The sequence below is a fragment of the Drosophila yakuba genome, chromosome X (assembly GCF_016746365.2).
Source record: "Drosophila yakuba strain Tai18E2 chromosome X, Prin_Dyak_Tai18E2_2.1, whole genome shotgun sequence".
Lineage (NCBI taxonomy): Eukaryota > Metazoa > Arthropoda > Insecta > Diptera > Drosophilidae > Drosophila > Drosophila yakuba.
In genome coordinates, this window is record NC_052526.2 from 20,669,629 (window position 1) to 20,686,304 (window position 16,676).

The 16,676-nt window shown below is 42.4% G+C and overlaps 2 protein-coding genes across 2 annotated transcripts; both read right to left on the reverse strand.

Annotated features, from left to right (window-relative positions):
- Positions 1 to 11,756: 11,756 nt before the first annotated feature.
- On the reverse strand, positions 11,757 to 14,252 carry LOC6526129. The gene is made up of 3 exons (XM_002101910.4): positions 13,121 to 14,252; positions 12,752 to 13,050; positions 11,757 to 12,630 (listed from the first exon to the last, which is right to left on the reverse strand). The coding sequence occupies exons 1-3, from the start codon at positions 14,123 to 14,125 to the stop codon at positions 12,159 to 12,161; spliced, it is 1,776 nt and encodes a 591-aa protein (XP_002101946.1). The 5' UTR covers positions 14,126 to 14,252; the 3' UTR covers positions 11,757 to 12,158.
- A 148-nt stretch (positions 14,253 to 14,400) lies between these two features.
- On the reverse strand, positions 14,401 to 16,484 carry LOC6526130 (glyoxalase domain-containing protein 4). The gene is made up of 4 exons (XM_002101911.4): positions 16,297 to 16,484; positions 16,012 to 16,061; positions 15,826 to 15,932; positions 14,401 to 15,303 (listed from the first exon to the last, which is right to left on the reverse strand). The coding sequence occupies exons 1-4, from the start codon at positions 16,390 to 16,392 to the stop codon at positions 14,690 to 14,692; spliced, it is 867 nt and encodes a 288-aa protein (XP_002101947.1). The 5' UTR covers positions 16,393 to 16,484; the 3' UTR covers positions 14,401 to 14,689.
- Between the last annotated feature and the right edge of the window lie 192 nt (positions 16,485 to 16,676).

Genomic DNA, 16,676 nt, shown 5'->3' on the forward strand with positions numbered 1-16,676 from the left:
GCCAGGTGTTTATTTTTCTTCTTTTTATTTTTCGACACAATCACAATAATTACTATCGAAATTTTGGAACAACTAGGTGGCGCTCATGTGCAATCTCCGAAAGAGTCGCTTTCTTATATGCCTATGTGATTCCCTAGAACACTTAGCTGAGTGACGGCTATCTGATAGGTTCACTCAATAATTCTAGCTAAGATTTTATTGTACAATTGTCAAAGTCGTTGACCCGTATCAAAACTGAAATAAAAAAAAATGGTTTAATTTACCTTTTTAAACGAATAAACAAACATTTTGTCATGTTCATTGATTGAAAGTAAGTGAGTAAGATAAGTTATTAAAATACAGGATCTTACATGTTGTTTGACATAGATTTTACATTATTCAAAAATGTTAATACTGTAATATATTGATCCTATTTCAGCAGCTTTGGTACATTTTTGAGCCATTTCCCAGCTTAAATCCATCCTTTCCCGGGGCACCGTAGCTTACTCTGTCCGCCAGCCCGAATTATCCCGCTGCCTTTGGCTTAATGGGGTTTTGATGTTTTCGGTCAAGTGTCAAGCATTTGGCGTCCCGTTTTGCCCGGTTTTCCCGGTTTGCCCGGCGGACAGGCGAATCAACGAATCCTGCTGCAGGTAAAACCCAACACTCCAAGCGGCCATCAATCCCAAGCATGTTTAAATTTGAGGACGAAGACCCGTCTTAAAGGGTTAAGCAAAGTGTCTCGAACGTGTGTCGCCATTGTTTGCCCTTCAATTGGGCTCGTATTGTGCATGTATGCAAATTGCGTCTAGCAATTTGTTCAACTCAATAAATATGGCCATAGCCCCACTGGCAGCCTCAGCAAGACACCAAACGCACTAAAAATTTACAAAGAATAAAACAAAAAAAAATGAAAAAAAGAAGACACGACCTGGTAAAGGATATTGAGCAACTCCAGCCCCAAAAACTATAAAAGTGATTTATTTGATGTCACAGAAAAGCAGTCATGCATAAATATTTAGCATAACCCTCAGACTCCGTACAAACTCCGGATAACGGACAAACGGACAAACGGACCAACGGACAGCGGCAAAAACGGACACCGATGCCGTCTGCGACTCCGAAGAGATATTTAAATCAGGCGAAGAGACCAAGGAGCAGATATATGCTTTATAACTGTGTGCCAGCCGTAAGCAGGCGCAATCTGAATCCAAATATGTGTGGTGTATATGGTGTGTGTGGTGTGTGTGGTGTGTGTTGAGGCCCTTTTTTATTGGCAGAGGACAGAGTCGGGAGACAGGGACATTATGGACAGACTCGGACACACGCCTACTTCAATATGCTGGCTCAATGCTCAAGGATGCGGCAGCCCAAGTCGACGGAGCACCAGCACCATCACCAGCACCCCAAACAAGGCACATAAAAACCCATAAGCATCCTGCATCCCGGCTGAGTGGAGTGGCCAGAAGTGGAGCGAAGTGGCCGGGACGCTGGCCGAAAACTCTTTCCCTTCATACACTCACAAAAGGAGCCTTCTAATTCGAACCAGAGGCTTGTCCTGCTTGTTAAGCATGTGATTTACTCTAAAGTAGTTGCAGCTGAGTTTCCAGTTTAAATTGCGGTTTGTTCAAGGGAAAACAAATCAGTTAAAACTAAAGTTTTAAGTAAAGTTACAATTACAACGTAATACGAGGTACATGTGCTTTAAGCCGAAACCGCATGATTGCTAATTTTAAAGCAGAAACAGATGCCTTCTTTAGCTAAGTTATGTCTGGAATAAAATGGTTGCCTGCAATTTAACAATTTCATTTATGAAAAGCTAACATGAAAAATAGCAATAGAAAATCCATAGCCGAACAGATATAAACGGTCTGAAGAGCATTCCATAATTCTTATACTTTCATGAGCTTTTTTTTTGGACGAAATCACATATGCGCAAATAAATAAAAATGAAAATTCAAGAGAAGAAGAGCTGAAAAAAAAGGAATCTCTTCTTTAACTGTTGATGCCGATAAGCATTAGCGTGGGGGACATGGGGTAGATGGTTTCTCAAGGTAAACTGGTGGGCAAAAGAAAACACTTTGCGGCATTTTTATAGTTGTTTGATATATTCATTGAAATTGGTTGCCATGTTCCTGTTCAGTTCGATGTGTATTGAAATATTTATGAATCAATAACAAAAACGTATTCCCCTCCACCTCCACCACAACATTCACAATAGCATCCACACCCACATCCACACCCACACATCGCCCATAATCCAAGGATTGGCTGTGGACTTGCCCCTTCCCTAGGATCCTGTGTGCTGCTCGTGTGTGTGTGGGTGTGTGTGTGGCATCTGTCCAGGCCGAATAAGTGAGTGTTTGGTTAAGCAATTGTTTATGTGAAGTTGAAGTTGTCGCACTGGCTATAAAGACAGACGCCTTCGCATAGATCAAGTCCTGACATCCATCTGACAGAGAAGCAAAATGGCTGTAGGGGGCTTCGCTGTTCGATTCTCGGCATAATTGGCTGGGAGACGTTGCAAGTGTAAGTCCTTGAGCTAAGTCCTCTCCGCACGGATTGTTGGCAGAGCTTAGAATGAGATAATCTATTAGGGAACCAGTTGTTTCCATTTAAGCGAATCAATTTGTAATTATCGTACACGTTTTAGATATATGGCGAGAGCACCTATTAGCTAAATAATTTAATATGGAATTACATTTACTCAATTATTTATTTAAGCGTATTAAAACAGGTAATGTTTAACCCATTGAATGAACCAATTAATAACATATTTCCCAGCATATTTCCCATGTATATTTCTCCTGAATGCATTATTTTCTTTTTAAATCTTAACTGGCAACCTTTGGTGCGAGTATTTGAGGTCTTGAGTGTGACCTAGTGGTTTGGGCTCTATAATATGCAGCAGAACACGGTGCTGAAGCTGACGACTAAGAGGCACCCTATTTTATTATTTAGTATTTAAGAAGTTTCTTTCAGCTGGCCAGGGTAATATAGGTGCTCTTGCAATAAAGACTTAATTCACAGCTGAGAAAAAATCCTAAAGATAACCGTTCTTAAGTATTATTATGCTATTCGAACATTCTTTATAATAAAGTTTTTGCATACCAATCAAAACGCATCTGCATCCCGAAGAGTTCAGCTCTGTGACTCGTAGTTCCCGAGATCAGTGGGACCTTTGGATGAAAAAGGACTGACTGAGGTATGACTATGGTCTCGACTATACTGTCTCTCTCTTTACCATTCTCTCTCTCTCTCTCTCTCTCTCTCTCTCTCTCTCTCTCTCTCTCTCTCTTTCTCTCTGTCGCTCTTTTGGTCGCCCGCCATCTCGATTGCTCGTTCTCCGGAGTCCTGGGCGATGGCTGCTCCTTGGCTTTTCCCGACTGTGACTGTCATGTGCCACAAACCCACTAAACTAATGAAAAATGTGAAGCGACGGCACAAAAGGAACACAATTTCCCCACACTCACTCACACACACACACACACACTCACTCCTCAGGATATGCAAAAAAAGAAAAAAAAAAAGGGGGAAAGTAAAAGGGAGATTGGGGCAACACAAAGAAATGTTAATTCCGTAATACTTTAAATGCGGCAGGCATCGAATGACATTTGCACTTTTGCTGCCACTGTGCCGGCACAGTGGGACGAACTTTCGGATCCGTTCCCGGTTGTTATGTTTGCCGTACGTGATGGCCAAGTGAAAGCGCTTGCTGCCCCTTCTGGAATCTCGGCTCTAATATGTATTTGCCGCTTGCCGCTTGCAGATGGAAAAAATAGATATGTACATATGTATGTATGTACAATATATATACAACAAAAGGTGCAAAAACGAGCACAAGAATTGCAGGGGCCACAAGGTGTGGGGCAGGTGGCAGAGGGGGCAGAAGATTGGGGTGCCATGCTGACCGCACTGGCCAAAACAACAAGCAACCAAACCGAACAGAGCAGGACTCGCAAAAAAAGGACACCGAACACGAACAAACATCAGAAGCAGGCCTCGCACAGAGATGACCTCGTGTCACGAGAAGGACTGCCAAGTATGTTTCAACACGAAAACCGAGTTGAGAGAAATAATCATAATCATAATCATTCCAAGACGTTGTTTTATCGTTTAGGAAGCGTATATTATATATATGCTTTCTAATACTCAAAGTTGTTACTCTCAAAATATAGATATCACATCATATCACATATAAAGATCACATCAATCGATCACTTTTCGTATTCGAAAGCAGCTTGATAGTAGTTTAAATGAATGCCAAGTTAACGTACCTTTACTTCACGTTGATTCCCATCCAAATGATGTTGCCAGTTCGAAGATCCTTTGAATGAGTTACGAGTATTGAGCATAAGTAACTCACACAGGCTGCGCTGAGCCCGAACCGAAATGGGGGTTTCCCGAAAGAGATGGGCATACATGGAGTGACAGAGATGGGGAGGCTACGGCCTGGGTCAGTTCGCACGTTCATTTGCGCGCTCGTTTGCTCTTTAACAAATGTGCGCTGCTTTTCATTACGTATGACAGCAAATAGTACAATGGAATATGGAATATGACATGCAGGCGATAAAGTTATGCCGGAGACACACCAAAAGAGCGAAAATGGGCGGGGGTTGCGGCTGTGAAAGGTAAGGCTGAAAGGTGAGCAAATGGGTGTTAGTGTGCCACTTTGCCAGTGAGCTAGCACACACACACACACACACACATACACACACAAACACACACATACACATATTCAAAGGGAAAGATCCAAGGCGAAAGGGGGCAACATGTCCTGGAGAAAGGTGGAGCAGCAGGCCACAAATGCTACTGCGGTAGTTGTGCTAATTTGTTTGTTTGTCGTTATCATTTTCCTTCGCCCACCACCCACCACCCATCACCTACCACCCATCACCCACAGCCCACAGTCCACAGCCTATATCCTTTGTCCCAGACAGCCGCACAAAGGCACAAAAGCAAAACGACAACCAGAGGAAGAGGTCAGCGAAAACAGAGAAAGCCAGTGTCAGAGGAAGTCGACCAGAAGGACACAGAGCCGGAGAAAGGTGAGCTAAAATTGTTAATAGCCGGATTCAAGTCTGACCCAATCCCCAATCCACAATCCAGAAGTCACACATATTCTGCTTCACTGTTCACTCAACTTGCTTATAATCGACATAATCCGACATCGGATTTGCAATCGAAACTCTACGAAGTTTTTGTTCTAATTTCTGCTACTTGTTAGGAAATGATGGCCTTAGATTTTATTCATAAAAATTAAATGAATCAATTTTATTCAAATTTATGTGGAATGAATAAATAAAACCTTTGGCTAAAATTCATTTAGTTTATAGTTGGGTTAAAAACTCGAGTAGATAAGCCATGAAGCGTTTCATTTTGCACGGATCACCATCCTTTCCACTCTGCCGCTGCATCTGGTTCGTAAGCCAATCCTTATAAATTGACATCCAGGAGTTCATCGGCTATGTAAACTTATGCAGACAGTTTCCCCTCACTTTCACCGGTGGCACGCACTTTTTCTCCGATTTTCCCGCCCCCGAAAAGCCAGCGGAGTGCAATGCCGAATATGCGGAAAAGCTAGGAAAAGTCTCTGCTTGCCAACTGGTCATAAGATCTGATGGAGTGAGAGAGAGAGAGAGATGGCGAAGGAGAGGGAAGGAAAAGGAGGGGCGAGTGTCTACGTCTGGGCATTGTGTTTCCCATTTTCCGGTTCCCGTTACTTCGTCTTTAGCTTTGGCTGCGTGTCAAACGGTAAATTTGTGCAGCGCTCTCTCCCTCGCTCTCCTTACCCACCCTTGCCATTGACAGTACTCATTCGATAGTTGAAACCCGCTCAAAAAATAACATTTCTTCAATTCAAAAGGTAGTACAAGTTCTGTCCATATTTATAGTCCCTGTCCGTATGATTGTAAGATGTTATAAAAATGAAAATAAAACTTTGTTTTGCCTATATATATCCATCTACTTCCACTACACTTTTTAAGTAGGATCATTCCCTAAAGTTATGAGCAATTCATGTAGCAGGCGCTAGGTGGCGCTTGTGTGCACTGTTGGAGGCTGTTATATCTCCCGCACAAAAATTGCAGATAAAGGATAAGGAAAGTGACCGATTAAGGTGTTGTCTCTATTGTTCCACAGAGCCAGCTGCAGATTTTTGGTAATGAGGAACTGAAACCATTAACGATTGGCTCATACAGGTGAAATCTTCAAATGTTCACTCGAACGAGGTATCCCTGTTCCGAGCATTTTGTGTTTTGTCGCGCATATTAATCAAAAAGCGGACACGCGTCGCTTTACGCACGTCTGCCGGCTGCGGATGCGGACGCGGATGCGGATGCGGAAGACAAGAGACTCTAGCAAGTAACCCGACACTCCCCACTCCCCTTTCCCCACTCCCCACTCCCCACCATTGCCCCATCTTGAGTACTGTCCGCGTATTAGATTTAAGCGCGTTATAAATGAGCCAGGCCAATACACAAACACACATAATTTCTGGCTCCTCTTTTACTTTGGCTTTCGTCTGCTCATAAATCAAAATTGTTCGTTTTTGGCATTTTTAAAGGCCATAGAACTAACAGTGGAGTTTTTGGGCAGCCCGACTTTTATGGGCGGGGGGGGGTGTGTGTTTGGGTGGAGGGGTGTTGGTCTTCGGTGACTTTCCAGAGGAGGTGGGTGGACCCGGAATGGACAGCCCTTTGCTGCTTTTACTGTCCATGACGGATGATTGGATTTTATGTTGATTACGAAAATGTCTGCGACTGTATTTGTGTGTGCAAGTCGAATTTTTGGCTTGCCTTTCACAGATATCTTTTATTTCCCCCGAAAAAATTAGGCAAAAGTATTGCAAAGGGTAGCGAAATGGGGCATTTAAGGCATATGACAAAATATGACAAAATCGTCTTAGTATGCACTTGGCTAGTACTGAGAACGTTAAGACTTTGTTGTTGAAAAATTAATTAGTTAGGTGTCTAAAAGTATGCTATAATAGAAGTTCTTGCGTTGAGACTCAAATGGGTTTATTTAAGTGTTTTCAATTACGAACAAATTACCTGTAGCTTCCTGGAATCCTTGTTTTTTTAGTAACTCCTGTATAATATCTCCAAATTTTTTAGAAGATATAAAGGCCTTTAAGAACTGAATTTTTTGTATATAATACTGGACATTTTAATAGACATTTTTATATCATCGCCGTACTGAGTATCACCCAGTTGAGATCCATCCATCCAAGTGATGGTTCTTCCTTAGTTTTACCTCCACCTCCGGACTCCCTGCTCGTATTACCCATTTTAGTCCAGCCCAAACTGCGGCATTATGTTTGAGGGTTGGCTGGAGTCGAGTCGGGAGAAGTGGGATATATCACATGGATATTTCGGTTATTATTGGCCATATTTTAATGCTCCGTCTGCTCCGTCTGCTTTGGGCCAACCGAGATTTGTCGTAGTCCATTTTTGATTTATTTATGTGTTTATTTGCCTTGTTTTTGGCTTTGCGTCTGTGATTACTCATCGCTTCATGGCTCCCTGTTTGCCCGTTGCCGGGGTGGTTTGGATTCGATTTGCATATTATTTTATTTGCATTTTACATAATAATTTAATTTTATTAGTTTTGCTGCATCATCGGCTTGATGGTGCGGCTCAAGTTTGCCAACTCTAATGGTTTTAATGGCACCTCGGTGGCCTTTCTCCCGCATCGAATGTGTATGCTTTGAGGTCATCGGCCGACATTTCATCGCCGTTTAATTTTATTTTTCTGTTTTTTTTTTTTTTGGTTTTTGCATTTTTATTTTCCCCCGTTTTTGCTTCTTTTATTTTGCTCTATTGGGGACACTTAATGCGAGCAACGCCTACTCGCTATTCGCCATTCGCCGGGTGCACGGGTATACTATAATTTCTAGTTGCATTTTTGGGCATTTATTTTCATGGTTTACTTGTAGCATATTCTGCCGGCCACCACCACATTCATTTAACTTTGCGGTGCAGGGTGTTAAGAAGGGGGGGTTGTTGAGGGGTCAGGGGTCGGAGGTCGGTGGGTTGCTGCAGGGATTGCCCGACAATTGCCGCAGTCTTTGGAGAGTCTTCCCAGCGCGACGGGCAGTCGTAAATTAGTTGCGAATGGCAGCAGTAACACCATCAACAACAACACCACAACAATCACACCAACACCAACACCAACGCCAGCAACTGCAGCTGAAAAGTTGCAGCGTGCAGAGGGAGAAAAGTTGAAAAAGTCGAAAGGAAAAGTTCAGGAAAAGTGTGAGGTGAAATTATTATCAAGTGCTTGCCACGAAATTTGCGGTTGCCTTAAATTGGTGCACCTGTTTGAGTTCAGGGGAGAGTGCTCTAATTTAACATATTTACATGGAAGCATACTTTCCTATACCAATTATTCCCATTTTAGAGCTGCATTTAGAGCCACTTACTTACAGCGACTCCCAAAGCCGTTTTCACCAATCAAAATGCAGCCGATTACGCCAATAAAATATTCAGTGATATACACCAACAATACTATACAGGTATATTATAACAAAATGTTAGAATTTAGGTGTCTAACAATAAAAGTCCTCCATAAAGTGGGCTCAAAAAGTTGGCTAATAACCAAAATAGTAATAACCCATTATTGTGAAACACGGAGAATAAATATATACTAAATGCAAAGGTTTTTGTAATTCGGATACATTATATCTACACCTACAGAAAATTCAACCAAACGCTTACTCTGAATACATATAAAAAACCTTGTTACTAGAATCTAATGTAAAAGCTCTATATTTATTTATACGGACGGACAAATATACGGACAAACGGACCAAGACTAATTAAGCCTTGATTAGGAAGATCCGAAAGCCTTCTTCCACGTGTTACAATTTTTTTTTAGAATCTAATATATACGTATGTGCATACATTTTTGCACTTTAAACTAAACAAAAAAATACGATCTAAACTGCTTAGTTAACTTAAATATCGAGAAAATAAATAAAGAAAAGAACAGATGTAAATTTATTTTAATAAACACTTTCGCTAATTAGAATATTGTACAATTATTACTCCAATAAAAAAGCCATCTATTTTAAGACTCCGAAAGCACATATTTAAATTAATAATCAGCAACAATTGAAGCATATTGTTCGTCACGAATTTCAAAATTATGCACAAGCAGTATAATAGTATGGAACAGTTAAATTAGAACTTGGTGGTTCCACAGATTCATTTCAAAAGAGGAGAGTTACAAACGAAAACGTTGCAAATAATGGTATATGCAGTAAAATCATTTTGTTGCATTAAGCAAAAAAGCAGTCCACAGGTTCAACTCAAGTGGCTTAAACTCCCAAACAAAAGAGATGGCGGCAATCAATGCAATATTGTATGCACTTCCAAAGCCATTTTCCACACATTAAACAGTGGGGGGGTGGGGTAACCAGCGACTGGTGCCCAAAAGAAATATAAATACTGGCTCCGTCAGTGCAGAATTCCGAATGACTTGCAGGCAAGCCCGAAAATCTGGCTCAGAAACCTTAACGTTCGATGCAATTTGGCCGGCTTCTGGTGGCGCTGCCATTACCAATTATTTGCGCTGTTATCGCGACCTTCTTCTGCTGACCCCAATTTGGCCAATAAGGTTTCCTTGTCAGCAAAAAATTAAAAAAGTAAATACAAAGGCGAAGGGAGCCGCAAGCCTCGAGTTTCGAGTTTCGAGCTTCGAGCTTGTTGATTGCCTTCCCGTCTTGGCGATGGCAGCTGATTGAAGTGCAAGGTAAGGCGGCGAATGGTGATGGGGATGGGAATGGGGATGGGGATGGGCTGGGGAGGAGGACGCCTCTGGCAATTTCTCTCAGTGTCTGCGGGCAAAATGTGGATCCTTGGGCAGGTTTCTCTTTCACTTTTAATGGCAACTGGCATAATGAGCTGCTATGTGTGCCATGTGCCATGTGCCTTGTGCCACCAGGCCAAACTCGAACTTGCTGCATTTGTTTTGGCCACTTGGGAACTGCCTGAAAATGCCCCCTGTTGTCGGGCTCCCCTCCACTCCCCTTGCCGCCCCTCTTGCACCGCCTTTTGGCCAGCATTGACACAATAAAATATTTGTTGTCGTTGCATTTATAGACGCATTTGCTCTTTTGCATATTTTGAATGTTTCTATACCCTTCAAAAAGGTATACCACTTGAATACGAAACTAATTTCGTTTAAAACCCTTAAAAAAATGGTGTCATTAATGCGAATAGAACACGATCTACATTGTTTACTTGGAAAATAATGGGAGAAACCGATAAAAGCATCATCAGCAAATGTAAAATACCAATGACACCAATAAAACTTTTTTACCCTAAGATCCCAGTCAAAATCAAAAGGTAATAATGTATACCAAGACCAAGAGTATGATGCATACTTCCAGACATCTTTATTGGGAAATGGCTTTAAAATATAAATTACTTTAAAAATAAGAAGAAATTGCAGTTAGCTTTCACCAATAATACTCCAATGCGAAACCAACTAGACATTCCAATCAATATTGTCACTATAAATATACAAGAGGGGAAATTGAAGAATAGAGAGGCTTCTAATTCCCAATTTCGTATCCCTCTTTTTCCTTAAGCATAACACCCTTCGTATCATTATACAAGAACGTGAAGAATGGCAGTTATATTTCACCAACAAAAGATACTCCAATATCAACTAATGATAAGGAAAAAAAAATTAATATATAAGTAAGGCATTAAAGGAACAGAGTACCTACTGCCCCTTTCTTTTAAGAAGGGTATTGAGATGTACAGATATCATTATAGTAATTTAAAGCATTGCAGTTAAATTTCACCAACGAAAGATTTTCCAATAAAAGGCACACCAACTAACAATAAGGAGAAAAAGGATTTATAAATAAGGCAGTTGAAAAAGAGTAACCCCCCCTTTTCCTTAAGGAGGTTATTAGGTAGTATATTATAAGAATGTAAAGACTTGTTGTTGAGCTTCACCAATAAATGATACTCCAATGCAAGCGACACCAACTAAATATTCCCGAGTAAAATCAATATCTTGACTGTGCAAATACAAGAGTATCTGCTATTTCTGAACTACGTATACACCATTTCTATACGCTTTTTGCCCGTTGTTGTTGGGCATCCGCGACATGCGACAAAATAAAATGTAATTTCTCTTTCAGGCCCAGTTCCAGTTCCAGTTTGCAGTTTGCAGTTTGCATTTTGCAGTTCCCAACCCTGGCCAACATGCGACAATTCAATGCTGACAACAACGACGAAAAATGGCAAAAATAACAACGATGCTAGCAACAAAATATGCAAATCGTAGTTTCTAGTTGGGTGAGGTCAGGCGTGCGGGGTGCGGGGTGTGGGGTAGAGGGGTATTGGCCAAATTGGAGTCAAGTGCAATCGTATAACCGCCCCATCGAACATAAATAATTTAAGAGTGTGAAAACAAATTTTTTATACCAGGACCGTTCGGAATTTTGTTTAGATTGTATGTATGTCGCTTGACTAAAAATAAGTGCAGGCGAAACAAGAAAAAAACTTGTTTTGTTATGGTTATAATCTCGTTGAAATGCGATATGGTGATTTTTAATTGTTATGCCTTTTTAAATGATTTTATTTTGATGTTAGCTTTGTGTCATTGCCATTGATTTTGTTGGCCCCATTTAATAGTTATAGTTTTTACAGCGACTGCACTTTGTTTACTTTATTTATGCCGCTTATTTGTATTCAAATATGGGGCAGTGACATTTTAATTTCGTATAATTTGCATGCCAAAAAGGGTTAGGTGCTCGATTTGAAGTCATTTATTTTCGAAGGTCTTTATTAAATTCAATGTGTCTTCGGTAAACATTGCAGTTACATTTTAGACTCTGAAATGCAACTAATAATGTCATTATAATAACCAAATTCAGTAAATGCGGGCTTAACTTTAGATTTATTTATAGGATTTTGTTTTTTCATTGCATTTCTATGATTTAGTCACGTTACATACAAAGCTGGGCTTTCAATGTGGCACACACCTACTTCAGAATGTGCTGTTAAGATTTCTGAAAGGACATCGTCCTTGTTTTACAGGATTTGGTAACTTGGTAACACTTGACCTGACCAAAGCCAACGGTTCGAATAGAAGGCACTGCCTATAGGCGACGCCTATAAACACTGCCTTCCATCCAATCCGCCGACTTAGTGGGGCCCCTAACCATCCACTTCCTTTTTCGTCTCCAAATAGTTGGGCGAATAGGTGGGTGAGCTGAAGAAACTGGATCTGTTGGAGATTTTGGTGCGCAGTCGCTTGGTGGTCACCAGTTGGGACATCTTGCGGAGCGTGATGTAGTCCTTGTTCAGCATGCGGCACAGTTCGATGAAGGTGCACAGTTGTGGCGACTTCAGCTGGGCGGCCAGATCGTATGCGTCATTGAGCACCTCCGTTTGGCGCTCGTACTTGTGGAGCACCGCATGCGACTTGGCCATCAGCATGGTGCTGAGGAACTCCCAGATCCGGCTATTGCATACCCTGGCCTCCTCGATGGCCTTCTGTGCGTAGGACAGGCTCTGCACAAAGTGATTCTTTTGCATGTGCAGATCGGCCAGCTCGTGGAGCAAGTAGCTCCTCTCAATCGGCAGGCGGGCGAATAGCAGCCGTTTCTCTAGGTACTCGATGTGGTTTCTGTAGGCGGAATACAATCGATACTGAATTGAGTATATGTTTTCCTATAAGCTATTATTATTATTATATTATTATTATTATAAATTGCAGCATACTTCTAGTAGAAGTCACAAGAACTCACTGGTCTGCCAATCGATCGGTGCTCTGCTTGTCGGTGCCCGCATAGGAGTAGGTGGATCGGTCTCCGAAGATGAACTCCGTATGCTCCAGGGGCTTGGCCACCGGTATGTTGAGCAGCTGGCACATGGCGGTCTTGTCGTAGGGCGTGACCCGCGTGGGCGGCAGGCGGTAACTTTCGCACAAGCTGAGGGCCAGATTGTTGTACACCTCGTTCATGAACTCCGCCTTCCAGGGCATTAGCCGGTTGGTCTTGATGACCACGTAGCTGCCCATCACATCCTCGACGAACTTGCGCAGGCGCTGTAATTATATTATATTAGTTAAGTTATTAGTGTTACACTACACCACTACACCAAAATTTGTAGCTCACCTTGATGTCATTCCTTCTTCTCAGCACCTTAATGGTACGCAGGATGCTTAGCATGTTTCGCCTGGTCTGGTACTGAATCCTGAACAAGTTCGCTTGCCGCATGCGATCCTCTATGCGGGGATTTCTCTGGAAGTACTCGTTATACATGGGTTTCCTTGCCTGGAGCATTCGTGTGAAAGTCTTCAGCCGGCGAAACGAATACTCCAGATACTCGGTGCGGTCTGGCGAGGAGCCGAAATTATTGTCCAGGAGACAGTTGGGATGCCGGCGAAGTGTTTTCAGAAAGATAAAATCGGTCCAGTTGCGACCGAGATAGTTCTGATAAAAGATCTTGGTCTTGCGACGCCTGCGCTCGGTTTCCAGTGGCGAGAGCATCTCCTCCTTGAAATCGAGTTTGCTCTGGACATCACACTCTTTTCGCTCCTTCAGGATCTTCCAGAGCGGCCGCTTGTCGGCCTTTCGCAGCTCCTCCTGCTGGTGTTCATAGAAGCCGGGCAGCTGCGTGGAGTGCTCCATGAAGAAGTTCGCCAGGCTGAAGCCCGTGCAATCCTTCAGATTCTCATCGACCAGCAATAGGCGATTCTCGAAGCCCTTCAGAGCGGTGCCCGCATGCCGTCGGACATTGTCGTGCAGCAGGGTCTTGTTCTCCTCAAACCGATTCAAATCGTAGAGGGTGTCTGCCAGCTCCATGGATACGTTCGCGTCCCACACCTGTCTCACCTCCATGGCCCTCAGACTATCCTCCAAGGCGCCCTGCGTCAGGGCCACCGATCTCTTGAACTTGCTGCGCAGATACAGCGCCTTGTGGTCCACATCCTCCACATTTGATGTGATGCACTTGTCGAAATACCTTTGGGCAAAGCTGTTCTTCCGCATCCTCGCAAAGTACTGACCCCAACTGCGATAGATCCTGCGCTGCTGCTCCGGCGGCCAGTCGAAGGTTTCCCAAGACTTCAGATCTGCCACCAAAAGACCCGCCGGTGCCGATTGACTCGAGTCCTTCATTCTACACCAACGCCTCCTCGTCGCTCAAGTAAAAAAATAAAAACAAAATTCAGGGAACAGCCTAAAAAAAAATGCTACAAAAAATGGAAACAAAACCAATTTGTCTCTCTCCTAAAACTGAAATGAAAATGAAGGAAAAATCTCGAGTACGTGTTAGGATCATAAAAATAAAGGGAAATAAACCATACTAAATAAAATATATGTGGTCTAGATCAAATATGTATATGTATGTGTGTGAACCTAGGAACCCTTGTTCGTCGATAAGGAAATAAGGATATTTTTGATGTCTGTTTTATTAATTACTAGAAGAGTTAAAAAAAAATACTCATAACAAAGAAAAATATGGAATAACGCACCCATAAGTTTATGTAATGAAATATAAGTACTTAATGCAAACAGTAAATATTCAAAAAATACCAAGAACGAGCATAGGTGATGTTTAACAATAACATATCAAATGTGTAATATCTCCGTCGAAGACAACCATTAACCATTAGAGCAATACAAATTCAAAATACAAAAGGTGCTGTGTACAAATATCAGTGCTCAGTATCTCTGGGAGAATCACTTCTGTTGGAAGGGATCCTTCTGGATGTACGTGTCCAGTCGCTGCTCGCCATCGGATTCCACCTGAGATAGCTGGCCGAAGCCCTCCTCGTCGACGAAGCAGATCTCATGACCATCGGGATCGCCGAGAATCACCACCGTAACGGTGGCCTTACCCGGCGTATCCAAGGTAATCAAGGGTGTTAGAATGGCGCCGCCAGCTGCTTTAACCGCCTCGTGGAGCGGCGGTTGCTCGGCTGCCGGAATGGCAAAGGCAATTCGTCCATAAGCCTTGGCTCTATTTATTGGCTCTGCGATCTGGGTGATTTCCAGCGAAGCCTGCTGTTCGCCGTAACTCAAACGCAGGCTTGCTTCGCTCTCCTCGAGAACTTTCAGTTTCAGCAAATCGTGCCAGTATTTGCGCGACTTCTGCAGATTGCTCACATTCAGCTCCACCGATTGGACAGGATCGGAGCTAGCGGACGGCTGATCGATCACATAGAACTTATAGCCATCGGGGGAGGTCAGCAGACTACCGGCCTTTCCAGCCACCTGTGTCACAGGATACGAGTGCTCAGCGGCCCGAGAAAGGATATCCTTTGAGTGAATCGTCACGCCTCCGAAATCATTGCCTGAATGGAAAAGAGTAAGTATTGATTAACAGGATTTATAAAAATAGTACAAAAACTTGGGAAAAATAATTAAAAGGGAAATATTACTTAAGCAATTATTGCTGTTGTTTTAATTCTTTTAGTGGGTTTAAAAATATCATGCAGCTCTCAGATTTTCCTTATCAGTCAATTTATGTGAAGCACAGAAATCCTCAATGCGGTTTAAAATAAAACTACTGATTGATTTCTACCTACTCAAAGATAACTTTGTGCGTATTCATAAAGCAAACGATTAATAACCAACAATCTTTAGCGAATTATGCCCAGTCACTTATCGAAAAGCTATTAATAGTAAACCACTTAATTAAAAAGTGGTCGAAGATAGAGTAAGTCATTTGTACGCTAAGATAAGCCAGTTTACAAGTGTTAGATTTTAAAGCGCGGTATATAGGGTGGTTAGTATGTTTAAGATTTGGTTTAATTTTAAACCAAATTTTTAATTGGAAATGACGAGCATTTTTATCTGGTATACATATGTCTCACCCATTTCGTAGCTGCTCACTCCATAGTTATACGTAAGTTCGATGACGAAATGCGAACTTTCGGGTCCATAACCCACCATCGTTTTGCTCCAGCGGTTGTCGTAGGGGCTGTGAAGGGTTAACGATTACCGGTTAGTCCTGTCGCAACATGCTGACATGAGCACGTAGTCGTCCCCCTCGCACTCACCCGTTGCAGGCGGCGTCGCAGCCCTCCTTAAACTCCTCATGCCGCAGCACCTGTTGCCGTGCGACCAAACGAGATGGCGATAGAAGCGAACAACAATAGTGGGAGAAAAAAGAAATTTTAACACAGTCATTATATGACATTATCAGGCATCTGGGCTTTTTAATTAGCAGTCGCGCGTCGTTGACACGTAGTTCAGATAAAACTACAGCCAGACACAACAATCTGCGATAAAGAAGTCTGGAAGTCTGCCGATTTCTGGCGATATACCCGGCCCACACGACTCACCTTCATGCCCAAGATTTGGCGAAAGAAGAAGGCGTTTTTCGCCCGATCTCCGATTTTGAATACATAGTGCAGGGCACGTCCCGAAATGGCCGACATCTTTGCGTTTATAAGTGGCCGTTTATTTAGCAAGTGTTTTCCGATCGAAATTCGGCCTGTTTATGTACATTCCAATTCGGTGTGACCGTTCGCAGAGCGCCAAATATTCCTAGCGACGGCAGCTTTTGGAACTATCGATAGTTGCTATTTTTAGATAACTCGAATTAAAATAAATCACTGTAAGTTTAATTTTTTTTTTTTTTAATTTGAACATTTCATTAAGTGGGTTTCACTCAAAAGCGCCTTTTGTTGATTAGCCTGATTCGAGGAAAAAGGAATGACGA

Coding starts and splice junctions, on each gene's coding strand:
- LOC6526129 (XM_002101910.4), bottom strand. CDS start 14,125: ATGAAGGACTCGAGTCAATCGGCACCGGCGGGTCTTTTGGTGGCAGAT. Junction 13,051..13,120: donor GAAGAAGGAATGACATCAAG/GTGAGCTACAAA, acceptor ATATAATTACAG/CGCCTGCGCAAGTTCGTCGA. Junction 12,631..12,751: donor ACCGATCGATTGGCAGACCA/GTGAGTTCTTGT, acceptor TTCCGCCTACAG/AAACCACATCGAGTACCTAG.
- LOC6526130 (XM_002101911.4), bottom strand. CDS start 16,392: ATGTCGGCCATTTCGGGACGTGCCCTGCACTATGTATTCAAAATCGGA. Junction 15,933..16,011: donor TGCGACGCCGCCTGCAACGG/GTGAGTGCGAGG, acceptor AACCCTTCACAG/CCCCTACGACAACCGCTGGA. Junction 15,304..15,825: donor AGTGAGCAGCTACGAAATGG/GTGAGACATATG, acceptor TTTTCCATTCAG/GCAATGATTTCGGAGGCGTG.